The 17,460-nt window shown below is 41.2% G+C and overlaps 1 protein-coding gene across 1 annotated transcript in view; it reads right to left on the bottom strand.

Moving 5' to 3' along the window:
* LOC130143713 (protocadherin-23-like) overlaps positions 1-17,460 on the bottom strand; it is a 72,961-nt gene that overhangs the window by 29,323 nt on the left and 26,178 nt on the right. The window contains exons 5-10 of the mRNA XM_056326567.1: positions 15,410-16,429; positions 13,816-14,003; positions 13,227-13,326; positions 6,431-6,588; positions 4,349-5,189; positions 3,180-3,419 (exon numbers count right to left, since the gene is read on the bottom strand). Of these exons, the coding sequence (XP_056182542.1) occupies positions 3,180-3,419; positions 4,349-5,189; positions 6,431-6,588; positions 13,227-13,326; positions 13,816-14,003; positions 15,410-16,429 (2,547 nt within the window). The remainder of the gene's footprint in view (positions 1-3,179; positions 3,420-4,348; positions 5,190-6,430; positions 6,589-13,226; positions 13,327-13,815; positions 14,004-15,409; positions 16,430-17,460) is intronic.

Here is a 17,460-nt window from a genome sequence, read left to right as displayed (position 1 = left end):
TTACTGCTTCCTCTCTCATACACAGCTGCTAGGAGCATACACCTAACAGTACGAGAAAGCTGCACACCCTGCCCAAGAGAGGAGCATGACAACTCTCTGCATTCACATACCATGGCACAGCAGCTGCACATCTGCACTCTTGGTTAACTATTCAGTAGTGCTGGCTACATTTCAGGGGCTGAAATTACAAACTTAAATGAGAAACAAACTATACTTGCCGCACATTATGAGCTGGAAGAGGAGCAAAGCCCCTTCCTTGCCACTGGCCAGTGGCAAGGACCCCTTTCCCTGCAGGCCAGATGGCAGGGTGGACACACGGGGCCTGAGCTCCAGCCAGGGAAAGGCTTCAGCCCTTTTTCCCATTCCCCTGCCACAGCACAGGCAGCCCCGGCGCTCAGCAGCAGCCATGGTAGTACATTGTGCATATGTCTAGTGCCAAGACCAGTGAAGAAGCAATGGGAATAAATGTCCCCACTGCCCCAAACCTAGGCTCAAACCTCATCTTTATGATACCAGTGTTGTTAAGACTATAATCCATGAATATGAGCAAGACAAAATGTCTACTGAACGGCAATAAGCCCTGTCTCCTAACTCTAAGTCAGCACCCCCTATTAACTTTTCGGAGATTTTTCTCCTAAGGCTCCAGACATAGCTACTGAACCACAGAGGTCCACATCAGCTTCAAAGCAGCCCTTGGCACTAGCTCAGGTCGTTCAGAGCTTCTGCAAAGACCTATCTCCAGACAAACCCCTGATCTATCTTAAAAATGCTGCTGCTAACTTTGTTTTCCCATGCATTCCCCGCCCCCCCCCCCCCCCCCCCAGCTTTTAGCTGTACTACACACATCTTTACACTTGCATTTACTCATGGTGTGGTGTTAGATGTTGGCCTGGGGGCAGGTGGAGAGCTCGCAGAAAGCGAGGCAACATGGAGCTGCAGCAAGTGCAGCTCTTGTATGTGCAAGAGGGACTTGAATGAACATGATGTTTCATGGTTATCCACGTGAAAGAATCATTAGAAACAAAGAAACTTGCAGTGATTTCCTAAAAAAAAAAAAAAAAAAGAAAAGAAAAAAAGGGAAAAAAAAGAGCAGGAAGCAAACTTAAAGCTTGGGTCAAACACAAAGAAGGTGACAGCTGCTTGCCTTCCCTCATCCCTTCCCAAGGCATGAAGCACAAAGACAAATAAAGCAAAGGTTGATGATGGCTGATACTGTCAATAAAAATGATTCTTACCTGTGGTCAGTCACAGAACATATGGGAAAAAAAAATAAAACTGTGATGGGAGAAAAGTCCTCCACTGAGACTATGCAAATATTACTGGGATGTGAACTGAAATTTAAAAGGCACGTAAAAATAAAAGTAAAAAATGTGATGTAAAAAATTAAGAACAGTGTGAGAGGAGTTACCTTACTCAAAATTCTGTTCCAAAAATGTGAAAAAAGTGAGTAGCTTTTTATTTATATAACTCTTACATAAATTCTATTTCCTTACATTATGAGCATCACTTCAGTACTTGTTTGGAACAATACTTGTACAACACACATATGACATGGGGCCAAAACAGCCAAATGTGAGAAAAAGGCGCAACAGAAAGATTGTGGTTACTGGAAAATGTACTTTAAAAAAAAAAAGGCAGGAAGGAACCATCAGTCACAATAGTGCTCCAGCCCGAAGTGTCTGCACAGGGAGGCACACGCTGTGCCACCCAGTACACTTGGAATGCCCTTCCCTCTCCACCCTGTCAAGCCACCCCCATCCCTCCTCCTAACAGCTCCCAAAATTTCCCTTCTGCTGTATTTCCCACAACATGTGCAATACATAAATATCAGGGATGGAAAAAAAAAGAGGGAGAGGAATTCAAGCAAATTCCCATTTCTTTTCTCTAGTATCTTGCAAATTCTTACTTCAAAGACTGCCTTTTTTTTTTTTCCCCTCAATAATGTGAGCCACAAAAAGAAAATACTTGGAAGAGCAAGGTACAAAGGTAGACCATAATGCTGCTCAGCTGTCATGGAGATTGTCATAGACAGGGCTACCCACCCAGTCCCACTTTCTAAATACTTTACATACTTGTGGGGAAATGTCTCTTCTATATAGCACCTCTGTTGAGCTCACATCAGCCTTTTGTAATCAATACGTGCTCTACATTAAATGAGAAATCTTACCAAATACAGAAAATAATTTTGGTAACAAGATCGATTGTTTTATCTACTTTTGGATAGCACAACCTTAAACAAGCCTAAAGATGTGCAAAAAGCGAACCTACAGTAACAAGTCACTCACAGAGCTGAGACCACCTTTGGGCCAATTGCAACAGTATTGTAATATTTAATTATTTTCCAGACTTCATCTTTACTGCAGACCGCAGCCTGTGTAGCTGTTCCACGTTACACCAACGGCATGCACTGTGTGTGGTACTACTTCGGACAAGTTTCTCCCCAGCACACAGAGTACCTGTTCCATCACACGCCTGTTAGGTATTCCAAAAGAGCAGGCAGCTGAAGAGATGGAGCGCGTTTTTTGTCGCTTAGCAAAGACTCTCACTTTTAGTTCTTACCTGTGATTCAAAGAGCAGAAAAACCACCCCTTCTTCCTCATCCACGCATGTTTGAAAAGCAATGCATTAATATTCTTACATATGCAAAACCCCGTTTGGAATCTGGTGCAGCTTCCACGATCTCTTTGCAGCTCAACTAGCTGGAAAATCTTGGATGACAGTGCCCCTCTCTGGTTAGCAAAGATCAGTGCGTGTCTGCCCGTTCTCTTACAAAACCGGGACCCTTCCCTAATGAACCGTTTTAAAACGGTTCAAAACGCTCTGATGGGAGAGCAACACAACGTTCAAATATTAACTTTAACCCAGCTGAACCATCGTTTGCTGTTTTATAACAAAAGCACGCCGGCTATCCTCACACGAAAGCTAAAGCACACTGAGCTACTGCTCTGCATCACACAAGCGCACATAACACATGTAACATGCCTGTGTGCAAGGCAGAATACCTCCAAGCTGTGAATAAAGGTTGAGGGTCTGAACCACAAGCCACGTTTTGAAACTCAAAACTCATCCATTACCTTGGGAAAAGCACAACGGCTGTACAGGCAAGCACAGCAGGCAGCAAGATTTGATCAGCCTACTATGGTCCGCAACAAAATGAATAGCAAGAGGCCAGAAATCACCTGCATCTCTGTCCACAGCTTCCACCTTTACGACAAACTCCCCTGGATCTTGATTTTCACGAACTGCAGCCTCGTAAAGTTGCTTCAGAAATATTGGGGTCTCGTCATTCACGTCAACAACGATGATGGTTAGAACCTGTGTGGCAGAGAGAGCTGGGCTGCCATCATCGAGAGCCATGACTGTCAAACTGTAGTGCTCCTGAATCTCACGGTCCAGAAGGTGGGCTGTAGTTAAGAGTCCTATTATAAAGAAAGAAGGTATTATAAAAGTATTCTGGTCCAAGTTAGGATCCCAGTTGTTCCAGCACTCTCAGCTCCCATGTAGCATCATCATGCATGCTGTGTCACGGCTGCAAGGCTTCCAGACTCTGGAGTCAATCATTACCTGTGATGCCCTTTAGAATGCTAATTGGCCCAGAAACACCCATTTCGACATCAAAAGAAACTGGGATTCATGGCATATTCAAGTGAAGTTCAGAGATTCCTTTTTATTTAACTTTGGGCTTAACTTCATTTCACTTCTTCTGCACATAAGTTATGCAATTAGGAGCTCTACAGATCAGTGTCAGCTGTATCAAACAGTGGATTCAAAACCAGAAGAACCACCAGAAAACACTGCAATTATTGGGGTGAAATCTGCATTTGTGCGCAGACAGTGTAATAGTTGCAGAACTCATTCAGGAACCAAAGAATTTCAGCGGGCTGAAGAATGAAATTCATCAGCACTTTGAGCCTTCATCGAACATGTTCCATGCACAGTATAGTGCACATTCCTTGATCTTGACTTTGCCTTTTCTCATGTGTACACACAGCAACATACACGTGTGCCCGTGCTGTAAGTATGCATCATGCAATTATCAGAATTAAGTATTTCACTGCACACACTTTCTTCCCACATTCTTTAATGGGCTACTGGAAGATGCTCCAGTACATCTACACAACACAGTGTCATGCAGAAGTTTTTGAGCTGAGTCTCACTGAGTTTGCCTACTGCACACAGGACTTCCAGGCTCATGTGATGCTCTGCCCAAGGTAATCACCCCTGAGGATAAGTCACCTGGGTCAAATACCATAGTAACGTGGTATTTCGGTATTGCATAGTATGCACTCCCAAATATTACTGTGAGAAGCACAGTACAAGAAATTCCTGAGAACAGAAGTTACAGTACCTGTGATTTTATCCAATACAAATACATTGTTTTCATTTCCTGAAAGAAGGTGGTATGTAACTTGCCCGTTTCTTCCCTCATCGGGATCCTTTGCAATTACGCGGTGCAAAAGGGAGCCCACCTCCACATCCTCCATGACATAGGAAAGAGGTGAAGATGTAAAACTGGGACTGTTGTCATTGACATCTAAAATAACAATTTTCACCGCCAGGGAACCAAGCCTGCGGTCAGTTAGATTTATTGCCTGGTCTTCTGCAGACACTGTAAGGATCACAGAGCGAGTCATCTCCCTGTCTAATGGAAAAGCTGTGGTCAAGGTGCCATACGAAGGGTGAATAAGAAACAGATTTTCATGCATGTCACTCATTTCTAGGGAATACTGTATTTTGCTGTTCAGAAAACTGCCATCTCCATCTTTTGCATCGAATGTGTAAACCAGAGTGCCAATAGGTAAATTTTCCTCTATGCCAATCACTACAAAGTCATCTTGAAAATATGGGGAGTGATCATTCTGATCTTCCACATCAATACTTAGGAAGACAGTGTTACCCTCCAGAGGATTCTTACTATAATCCTTTATAATAACTTGCAAAAGGAAGTGTGAAGCTGTTTCATAGTCAAGTTCCTTGGAAAGAAAAATGTCTCCTGTCAAGCTGTCTATTTCAAAATGATCATCATCATAGTCTTTAGCAATAGTGAAATGCAGTTTCCTGTTAGTTGTTAGATGACTTTCAGGCCACTTCAGAGAATTCAACACTTGCGCAGGTTTAAAATTTTCAGGTATGACAAAGCGCTTGAAATCTTGAGAGAAGCCAGATCTCCCATTGGGAAGTGGGATCACCTGCAAAAAAACACACAAAGATTGCAATATTTTCCCATTGTTATTATCAATAGTGTAATGAAAATTGTTTTCCTTAATTTCCTTAATTGAGAGTTTAGTAATTTATTATTTGTGGCTATATTTATACTCATATATTTATATATGTATATACTTATATATGCCCCAAAGCTAGGAAACCAACTCAATGTGCTCCGTAAGAGCTCACACAGTCCTTGGCCAGTCATTCTGTAACTCTATCTTTCATTCCCACATTGAAAAAAAAAAATATAAAAAGACACAAGACTGTCTTCTCACCCTCTGAATCACAGGGGTACAACGACGGATGACTTGAATACTGCTATCTCTGCCCCCTCTCTGAAACATTTCAGCTGTCTTTCCACATAGGACAGCATCACAGGGAAAGATGTGACAAAAAGCACGGTACGTTATGTGGTTTGCCAAACACAAGCAGATAACTGGGGGTTTTGGGGGGTTGTTTATGGTATTACAGGGTTTCATTCACTATTGATTGCTGCAGTGTTCCAAGTTAATGCTTTAAAATGAAAGAATGCCTTTAACTGTGAGAACTGCATTTGCCTTGACTGAAGCCGTTTTTTTCCAAGCTATCCAAAATTAACCTTTTTTTTTAGGTGACATGAAAATAGCAGCCTTGGTGACATTCAGCTTCTGATAAAGGAGCACGCAGGCGGCCCGGACAAAGCAGCCCCACTGCGGCTTGATGAACAGCAGGTGGCTGGCTGTGGAAAGAACACACGCTGCATTTCACACTCACATGCAGAGCAGCACTGTATAAACCAGCACAAAGGAATAAGCTATCCTTATACTGGGTTACAAAGACAGAATTTAGAAAAAGAGAATAACATAGCGGAGGGGGAAAAAAAAAAAAGAAATCTACTTTCTCCCTCACTTTCAGTCTCCTCCTGATATCTGCTTTTCCTTCTGCCTACCTTTTCCTTCTCTTTTCTGGTGTTCATAATGACCTCTACTAAATTGCAAACATCATCTATTTGCAAGACAACCCAGTATGCTGTTGTGTATTCTTAACAAATCGAAATCAGTCTGCCCTCTCATTTCCTCCCCTCAACAGAAAAAATTAATAGAGAAAACTACCATGAGACAAGGTGCTTATAATTTTGAATTTCTGCCTTTATTCAGCTTATTTAACTTGTTTCTCCCAAAACTGTTTTTGAAAGAAACAATTTCTAACGTAAATGTTCCACCCGTATGACATAAACAAGTACCTGGATGTAAAGAGCAGCATGTCCTTGAAGTGAAGGAATCCCCTGGTCCCTGGCTGTGACCACCATTCTGTAGTCAGATCTCTCAGCATGCGACAGAGACCGGGTTGTTCTTAACTCCCCACTGACAGCATCGATCTGGAAACATCCTATACCTTCTTCTATGGGGAAAAAATGGATACGAGTTATTGCAGATCTCTTCAGCTTGCCTCCATAGTACTGCACATCGTAATTAACGGTAAGAGCAGGACCCAGAGGACAGGGAACCTGCTGCACTCACTTGGTTCACAACTCCGTCCTTCACTGAGTACATGGTTAACATAAACCTCTTACTCTGGATTTAGAAAGCTACAGAGAGAAATGCTATTGAGTCCTAAAGCAACTGCTCAATTTTGGATCATTATTGACACCAGTGGTGCATGCAACGGGAAAGCAGAAGACACCCCAGGACTGGTACTCCTACTTCCAACATCAGTTGGCAGGCAGGGCCAGAGGAAGAATTAAGTCTTGGTCTCTGAACCAGCATGAAAAGTCAAGTAATGCTGGATACACTGGCTGGCTCATGTCCTTCATAGCCTATGGGTAGCAGAGAGCCATATCTACCCCTAAGACACCATAATTGAGTGATGCCACCTGCCCTGTCTGTACTCTGAACAAGGAGCTGATTGGGGTAGCTAAAACCTTAGAGTAAATTGTTGCAAAGCAACATGTGAATATTGGAAATTATGTTTACATCCCTCATCAAGGACTGGCTGCATGCTAATAACAAGCAACTTTAAGTAAAATTACTACTTGCAGCTACATCACATTACATTTATTCTAGAGTTTCAGAGAAAAATTCTACCATAGAAGAGTAAATAGCTCTGTGACTTGGAATCATAGAATCATTTAAGTTGGAAAAGATGCTTAAGAGCAAGTCCAACTGCAAACCTCACACTACCAAGTCCACCACTAAGCCATGTCCCTAAGTGCCACATCTACACACACATCTTGTAAATACTCCCAGGGGTGGTGACACAACCACTTCCCTGGGCAGCCTGTTACAGTGCCTGAAAACCCTTTCAGTGAAAAAACTCTTCCTAATATCCAATGTAAACCTCCCCTGGTGCAACTTGAGGCTGTTTCCTCTCATCCTACCTCTTGTTACTTGGGAAAAGAGACCACCACCACCCACCTCCCCTCCCATCATTTTCAAGGAACGCAATACAGATTACTCTCCAATATTTAGTAAAATGGGAAAGTATCTATTACTTGGTATACCCTACCTGAAACTGAGAAAACTGAATTTGTCGTAACTACTTCTCTCTTCAAATACTATGCAAACAACATTTTTCTATGTGAATTTTTAATAAGGTGTGCTAGTAGGTTAAACAAAGTCATGCAGCATAACAGCTGCTATTCTAATAAGCAACTGTGGTAAAAATAAATTCTGTGCAGATGTAGTACACAAAACACCCATAAAGAACTGTATTTCCATAGGCACCTAAGTGAGCATGAAGCTGTTTACGTTCTCCAAATCTGCACATGCAAATTAATTAGCTACACATAGAGATGTTCATTTTTGTATCCAATCATGTCACCTGGAACTGTAAAATATTTGCACCTGTACAATCTGAAAAAACACTGAGCAGGCTAATTAGCAAACAGGGTTTTCACAGCCAACAAATAGGAGTTTTTTTCCAATATTGTTCTGCTATTTTTGACTGACTATAGGTTTCTAGTGCTCCACGAGTCCCTTCTGGGTTGACTCTTGCAGTCTGGAACGTAACAAGGAAATTGCCAACAAAAGACAAATATGCAGAGACAATTATATTGAATGAGACAGTTCTGCATTCTTCATGATAGTTTCAAAATATTAATGATGCCGTGTTACTGTTTTCATAAATTGCTTTTAGTTACTTTCCTGGTTTAGGTCTCAACAGTATGTCTACGTTCACAGATAGGCTATTTTGTTCCATATACTGTTTCACGACACAAAATCCCACCTAAGCAAAAGACAGGGGATATGAAAAACAGAACACATAATGTGAACTGCATGCATATTTTTAAGATTTTGCTAAAACTGACATTTAAGATAACTGATAGGAATAACTAACAAGAAAACAATTCAGTAAACAGATGAGCACAAACATTATTCCCATAATTTTTCTACCAAAAATGGAGCTACAGTTACCAAACTGAATGAAAAATAAAAATTAATTTTTTTTAAAAAGGTAATCAGAGAACAAAACCATTGCAAGTGCATAATTGCAATCTGAGCATGAAGCTATGAGGATTCACCCTTGCTTCAGCAGTGATGAGGGTAGTCAGTACCTCTTAACATCAAGACCAATACTTGTTCAGTTTCAAGTAGCAGAACATAGATAGCTAAGCTCAACTGAAGGTGTCAGTCCACAGAGCTTTGGAAAGGTTGAGGCTTATACATAGGAGAAAGGAATGGTCAGAATCTACGTTTCTGAATAACATAAAGGAGAAGTCGTCAGAAAAATTACCAATAGCCTTATTCACTAGAGACTGCATCTCCACTCAAATCCAAATACTGCATGAAACGCTCCATTGTGCACATATTTTGGCAGTGATGAAAGTAACAGAAAAGTCTAATAATGTTGGAAAGAGACACTGTATAAAACCAGAACCCCTTGGGACTTACATTTTGAAAGTCTCATTTTCATCTATTTCATCTGGTACTGCACTATGAAGACAATCAAAACTGAAACATCTTTATTTCTATTTTTCTGGTGGTTTTTATCAGTCTAATTTTTAATTTATTCATGGACAGTTTCAAAGTGTAGCTATTTCATTCCAAATGAGAAAAAAATTCAAGAAAAAACCCTTATGAAATTGATTTCCCTTCATCTACAGACTAATCAAACTTTTATATTACATCTTTTACATAAAGCAATTCCTTTAATTTCTTTCATTTCAAAAATCTACCTAAAGACAGATCTTGCTTTTGAACTGATTTCATAGATGATGTGCTAAGAGAAGAGATAGACCACTTTTTAATACTTTTGCCTAAGATTACTGAGGGCATGTGCACGTGAGTGGTATCTTGCTCAGTTTCTAAATACACTCCAAATCATCCTCCTCGTTTTTTTGAAGTTCAAAGTGAGGAATAAGGGAAAAGGCAGTTTCAGGTTTTACACTCAAATAGCATGTCAGTCATAGCTCTAAAAGCTCGTGCACCCTGCACCTCCAGAAACAACTGCTCAGCTTTCATCTCCGTAAGTCGCCTGAATTAGGCAACTGCTGCTTATATCATATACTCCAAAGATGTCCCTTTTTGTATGAAGAGAAAAGGAAGAAAGCATAGAAGACATGGACAAGAAAGAAGGAAATTGAGAAGAGCAGCTGAAACGTGGAACAGAAAAAAATTACAACTCTTAATAACTAGACTCTAATGGCCCCAGTCTCTTCTTGTGCTTGCAATTCTACCTTAACGTGCCAATAAATGGATAAGCATTTTCACTTAAATTTCCCACCTCTGCGTTTTCCAGCCCGTTGGCCAGACTTTCATTTACATGAGGTTCTCCAAAGCCCAGGCACCTTCTCAGCTCTGTGCCCTCAAATAATAATCTGCAGTATTGGACAAAAAAAGATGGCCTGAGAAATTCCAGGCCACGTGTGGCTGTGAACTGTGGCAGAACAGTCAAGCCTTCCAGGCACTGGCATTCAGGCAAAATGGCCCAGAAAGCAGAGAGAAGGTGACACTAGAGTTTTCTCAGACATTCATGACCTCAGCACACAGTGGTTGTGTACAGCTAACTCTTACCTAATGTCCTGAAGAACAGTATCTTCCCTAGGTTTTAAAATAGTTAGTGCCTTGGCCATCTCATTCTCCTTTGAGAGGAAAGAAAAGATGTTTCTCTTAACAGAAAAAGAGGAAGGCAATGCCACGGCTCCCAGAGCTCGAACACCACTGGGCTGCTGCAGAAATGCAGCCCTCTCAAGTTAAGAGATGCTCTTTTGCTGCTTGCAAATCACCCTGGAGAACGAGTACTCATCCACGGACACATACACCACTTGCCAACTCCTGTGTGTATGCAGTGCGAACCAGGCTCCTCCTCTCCTGGCATTCTGGTGGTCTAGTGCCAATGTATCTGCAGAACTGGTCCAAATACAACTGTAAAAGCCTCTACTTCGCCAGTGCTAGTCTTAAAACAAAAAGCAATAGTTTACGATGCACTTTAAATACAGACTAATTTTTGTTATAAATGCTATACTCTAACCTATTGACAATCATAAAGAAGGGCAGACAAATCACTTAGCAATTGCCAGTGTCACTAAGGAATAGTACACATAGCCGGGATCCTCCTCCCTCTGAACTAGGTTATGCTTTCAGTGATAACACTGAAGCGGAGGTATGGCCATATGATCATGCATTTCTATACACCTAAATGTTTATGGATGATTTGTTTTGATTTCCTGGGAAGAGGGAGGGGCATTCTGAAGGAAATACTTGTCCTCTGAAGGCTAAAATTAATCTGTTGGGTAAACCTCATAGTTCTTTTACAGATTTTTCCTTACATAATTTGTTGGAATTTGGCATTAGCCCTCCTGCGTAGCTTACTCTATTGCTGCTATCCTGGCATTTCTTTAAGGTCTCAAGAACATGAAAAACTACCCTGTGAGTCTTACAAGCTTCTTAACAGCTGACACTGACACTCACAGCTCTTAATCTTGTGGCAGTCCCTCAACTGTTGAAAAGAGCACTGGTCTGCATGCAGTCCGCCAATTAACCTGATGTCTTTGTGTTTAACAAATATGGCTGTAAATTAGATCATGTTTCTTCATATTTTAGTACTGAACAGTGTCCCAGAACTAGAATATACTATTTTAAATATAAACCAGGCAAGAACTTCACCATGAAACAGAAGACCAGATGTTAAAGGCTGTGAGCCAACTAACAACAACAACAAAAATGAGTATCAGAGAAGCTCAGCTGTTTCTGGATTTGTTTATCAGGAAAATATCTAGTTCCAAGGCTGGCAGGGCTCTTTTAGAGAGGTTTTTTTGCTGCTGTTTTTATCCTTTCGTTCTTTCTAGAGACAACATTTACAAGACCAAGGATATTTTGTGTTGCTAGTCATTTTTATAATCTGAACTCTTACTTACTCCCCTCCCGGGCTCTACAGTGAAGCCAGTAAGAAACTCCAATGTGCTGTTTAAAGGAGGGGGATATAGTTAGATACACAGACAGCCAGAGACCCCTGAAGGACACTTCCCGTGTTGCCTGGCCATCACCCTCCAAACAAAGCGTTATATACTACTCATTCCCTTTTTCTTAAGGGGGATCAATTTTGTGCAAAATACTATTACTCATAGTGCAGAAGTCTATGATTCTGTCCAATTCCCTCTAGAAGAGGCAGCCACTTGTATCCAAATTAAGGGAATAACAGTATGGCCATAAACTGACTCTACAGTCTTTTATTATCAATATATATTTCAACAGCAAAATTTTCAATAGAGTTATTAAATGTCTCATTTTTTTTAAAGCATCTCTTGGTGGAAGAGAGCAGAGTTAGTTCGCTGGCCCTTGAGGATTTGGATCTTAAAGTCCTTCCATTACTCCACAGAAGTCAAAAGGGTACATAAAGACACAGTATAACATAATCCACGGGAATCTTTTGGTAATCTCAACCTTGGCAAGAGGAAGCTACAGATTCTCTTGGTCTTTAAAAGTGAGAAGTAATGTAGCTTTGCAGTATTTTGTCTCTGCAGTGACAAAAAACTGTAATGAGTTTAAACGAACTGAGCCCACGTTTGAGCTCTGCCTACACGGGAAAGAACACGTGAGGAAATGCGCTGAGTGGGTGGAAATACTGGAAATGTTTTCTTGCTCTGATGAAACAGTATGCTCCACATGCAAGTTATCATAGACTACAAATACTGAGATTGAAAGGTATTGATTACTTTAAACTGGTAGAATAGAGCAGGTACCAAAATGAAATAAATAGTTCTGTTCTTAGCACCTCTTGCTGTTTTGAACCAATAGTGAAGCAAAGCAGGAGGAACAGGCACGTCTTCCTCACTTGTTACAGAAAGGAATTCTCTCTCGTGTAAAAGTGTAGCAAGTGGTATATAGGAAAAAGAGAGATCACAGCTATGTCTCTTACCATTATTAATGCCCCAGTCCCACTTACGCTCTAATTTAGGACTGTTCTGTTATTGATTTCACTGCAAAAAACCCCCTAGATCCTATAGCTTATCCCAGAAGTGAACTACTACATGTAGGAATTACAGGGAAAACTGAAGAAGGTAAGTGTTTTTAAGCAGCCAGGCTATGTCAGGCTAACAGAGTGCTGAACAAAGGGTGAAACACGAACTAAAAACCACAAGCCTCATTGCTTGCTCAGATTATTTGCTGATCCCTCTGATCCCCATCTCAAACTGTCATGTACCATTCTTCTAGCAGGAAAATTTTCAGCTGGTCATGGGAAAAGGGAGATCATCTTTCCTTTAAGATGTTAAACAACTGACTGAAACACTAAACTGTACGGTGCAAGATCACAGTCCTAATCTTTTCTGAGTGCTGTTTGAATGCTCTCCGGCCGGCCACACAAGCAAACCAAACCCCCGGGGAGATGGAGCAGAGGGGGAAGGGAAGAAAGGTAGCAGCTTGCACCTCCTTAGATCATTCATAAGACATATATAATGGTCCTGATTCCTATTTACACAGGCACCTTCATTATCTAACAGACACAAAACATACATAAAATCCTGCCTGTATACGTGGCACCCTTAAAGCTCCAGTTATTTCAATGTATCTTTTCTTATGAATAACACTATAAATTCTTACCTGATTCTACTGAATATAATACAACACCGTTGTTTCCAGAATCAAAGTCTTTTGCAAAGAGAGTGGTAATGAGCGTCCCCGATGGCTGCCCTTCCAAAACCTGTCATCAAGCAATTTATAAATAATTTAGAAATATCCATGGACAACAGCAAGTCTTAAAATAAATTCCTTGCCATAACATGAGGGTTTAGCTGTTGTTCTATTTTCCATTTCAGTAACATTTACAGTCAGTGCAAACGGCATTTCAGGAAATGGTTAAATAATAACAGTTCTAACAATCCTGTTACGGTCTGCTTGTATTGCTAATTAAAAAATCTTTAGTAGAGCAGACTCAGAGATTAGAAATCAGAAGAGATTCTACTGCATCCATAAATGAAATTATACATGTATATCCTTTACATCTAACAGTATAGAAGGCAGAAAAGTGCAACCCTTTCATGAATCTTGAAATTCACAAAAAAAGTCTCGATTCAGAACGGGTTACATGTCTGTTTTGGTGCTGTGCTGTCCCTGTTCCACAGCACGGGGGTTTGGGCTCCTGCCACAGGGTGGTGCTCAGACACCGCCAGCACCCCGGGGCCAGACCCACCTTGAGGCGCAGCTCCTGCCCCGGTGCCACCTGCGGGAAGAGGGGCTTGTTGTCGTTGAGGTCCCTCACTGCGACGTACACGGCTGCTGTCGCGTTACGCCGCGGTGCCCCGTGGTCAGTCACTAGCACGGCCAGCTGGTGGTGAGCTTGTTTTTCACGGTCAAGTGCAACCCAGTTTATGATTTCACCTGACAGAGAAAGAAAATGAAGGAGAAAGGGAGCTTGATATCTACTATATGCTAGCACTCATCTTTCTACATGCAATTACACATTTAATTTATCATGAAATAACAATACATGTCTTCTAATACAACTTACTTATATCGTAAGTATATAACCTCAGATGTCCAAGCTCCATTCCATACAAATGTGTCAATCACAGTTTGCACTTGTACATTAGTACCATCTCACATCCTTTACTGTACAGTGGAAGCCTCAGAGCAAAGGCAGAACACAGTACAAACCAACACACTGACCTTCCACAGAAATCCATCTGGCCTTTTCTTCACCACACTTTAGGGCAGACAATATTTAAGCACAGGGTTTTAACTGCTGACATTTTGCCTTTATTATGCCCTTGAGTTAGGAAATTCTCAACACAACGTCTGTACGCTAATCAGGAACCCTCACGTCTCCTATACATTCTGGTAAACACTGTGAATAAATCTGACCCAATCTTCTCCCCATCTGCTCAACCATGCTCAAGCTATCTGTAGGTTTGCAGTTGACCAAAGTCCTTCACACAGATAACCACATATTATTTCAAGAACTTCTTGGTTAACTCCTAGTACTCTGTTTGCCTTTAAACTTCCATAAGCATACTATACTCAGCAGGAACCTGCTTTGAAATGACAATTTTATTTTGACATTCATACAGAGAAGTTCTCCGAGAGCCTATTCACTCCCCATGAGGACAGGACAGCTGGGAACAGGAATTTTAACAGCAGATCTTTGCTCAGTATGGATCATTTTACTAAACCAGAGGATTCTCTTTCTCTGAGCTCTCCATGCCATGGTCTGTGGTGTTAAACTGTGTGGACTTAGTAGCTATTACTCAAGGCATTTAGGATTCGCTATTCAGAGTATACTCTGTGCCGTGGAAAATGTCCCTCGGCCGCTTTGATTTCTGCGGTGCCCTGTACAACATGAACTCAGTCTTGATGTAACTTACAGAAGTTTTCACAAATATTTTAAATCACTGTAACTGCCAAATGTCATAGTTACCCTTACAATTATTTATGGCTGATCTGTTCTTTTCAACTGCACTTAATCACAGGCAATTAAGTTCCTCATATGAACTACTGAAGCTATAATTTCAAACTCTTTCTTTTAATTTGTTAGTCAAACACTGAAACTTATGACCAAGTGACCAGCATGAAGTCATGAAAAAATAAAATACTAAGAGTTAGTTAATTCTTCATGACCACGTATTAGATTTATTTCACTCCCCAAATTGCGAAGCTGGGAGTTAGAATAGTCACATATCAACCCAAGAGATTCACAGCGATTCCTGAAAGCTTTACACTTTACTTCCTTTAGGGAAGGCTGCTTTCCCCAAGCAGTATTAGGCAGATGACAAATCATAAAATGCTACCTGTGTTGGAATTCATCTTGAAATATTTCCCATCAGACAAGAGGAAATAAGAAAGTTGTCCATTTCTTCCTGAGTCTTTGTCAACAGCTGTAATGGTGCCAACCACACCCCTGGGAATTGGATTTTCCTCCACTTCAAAGAAGTAGCTCTCGTGCATAAACATGGGAGAATTATCATTTTCATCCAGGACATTAACTATTACCGATGTACTTGCATTTTGCCTGAGGTCTTCATCTTCAGAGGTGCTGACTAGGGCTCTAAAACTTAGGATCTGTGCACATTCATAGTTCAGATGCCTCCGAAGATAAATCCAGCCAGTATCAGAGCTGATTCCAAATGCAACAGATTCTGTGCTAGGCTCTAAGGAATACATCAGCTTGGAGGTAGCACTGTGTGGATCAAGCGAGTGGGCTTGAACCTGAAGGATTTGGGCACCTGGAGGGGTAGCTTCACTGATTTCTACTTGATACACCAAGTTCTGAAAACACAAAGTAGGGCCCACCTTCTGCTCTTCAATAATCACCGTCAACATCAGCGAAGAAGTCAGAGGAGGCCTTCCGCAGTCTTCAGCTGCTATGTGTAGAGTATATTCCTGCTGCTTATCTGCAAACACTGTGCTGCTGAGGTTTACCACTCCAAGGCTTGGATCAATGCTGAACACATTTGACTGCTTGCTTGCAATACTGTATTTGATCACCCCATTTAGACCACTGTCTTTGTCTTCTGCATGAGCAATATAGACAGCGGTACCAGGAGGCTGGGTATGTGAAATAGTTACCTTATCAGATTTGGTAAGAAATACGGGAGGGTTGTCATTAATATCTATCACAGATATGTTGACCTGGGTGCTACTGTAGACAGGGGAGTTACCCAACTGTGACTGAACAGTCAGCATCACAACAGCCTGAGTTTCATAGTCCAGATGTTTTTTGGTGCGGATGATGCCAAACTGGGGGTCAATAGAGAAACTTCCATGTGGATCACCGGAGGAAATTCTGTAAGAAACCACTTCTAAAGAATCTAGAAATGGAAATAAAAAATGTAAAAAGGTATATGAAAGTAGTAACATGAAGGTTGGTAAGAAAATCTGTGAAGGACACATGCAGTTACATTCAGCAGAACAAATGTAAGCTACAGAGTCTTTTGACTTTCTTGGGCTTTTTATGCTTCCTTCTTCCCATCCCCGGAGCCCTTCAGTAAAATATGACTGTATACAGTTTGTCCACTGGTGTGCCATTTGATTTTCATCTCACTGGTATGATAAAATTCTATACAGAAAATAGTATAATAGCCTCTTGTTTTTCCCTGATCTAAAATACAGAAAAACCACTCCTATAAATTAGTCTTATGGGAGTAATTTCACTACACACCGGCATTCACTATAGCCAGGAATGAAACAGGTGCCAGTTCTCTGAAAGAACTGCATTTTACTGAACTTACTGCTCACGGATGACAATTGCTGTAACTCTTATACATCAGATGCCACCTAAAGCAAAAGCTGTCTAAAGGTTCAGGCTTATTACCACGGCTGCTCCACAGGTGCTACCTCACCCTGAGGACAGTGGTTAATGCATTGTCCTTCCAAGAAGGAGAACATGGGAGGACCTGACTAATCAAACTTAAATAAAACCTCTGCCTCTACCACCTTAAATGTAAAGGTCCTTCATCAAGCTGGTATGTGGACTCATGGCTCCCACTGCTCTGCATAGGAATCAAACACATATGTCCCTCAGGACAGGGTCTTTTATGACTAAGGCCTGGCAGGAGCTAATCCATTTCCCTCCAAAAATGACAATGAAACCAAACAGATTAAATACATTTTCAAAAGGTTCCATAAACATTCATCTGGAGTTCACCACTTAATTCGAGGCACTGGGGGGAGGGGGGGGCGGGCGTTTTTTTGTTTCTTTCTTTCTTTGGGTTTTTTTTGGTGAGGGGAGTCATCTGGTTGGTTTTGGGTTGTTTTTTTTTCTCCAGCAGCAGCAGCACTTCATATAGATTTTCTGAAACTTCTGAATACTCTGATCATGAATACTGCTCTGAGATGTGTC

The sequence above is a fragment of the Falco biarmicus genome, chromosome 1 (genome assembly GCF_023638135.1).
Source record: "Falco biarmicus isolate bFalBia1 chromosome 1, bFalBia1.pri, whole genome shotgun sequence".
NCBI lineage: Eukaryota > Metazoa > Chordata > Aves > Falconiformes > Falconidae > Falco > Falco biarmicus.
This window is presented reverse-complemented; position numbering and strand designations above follow the sequence as displayed.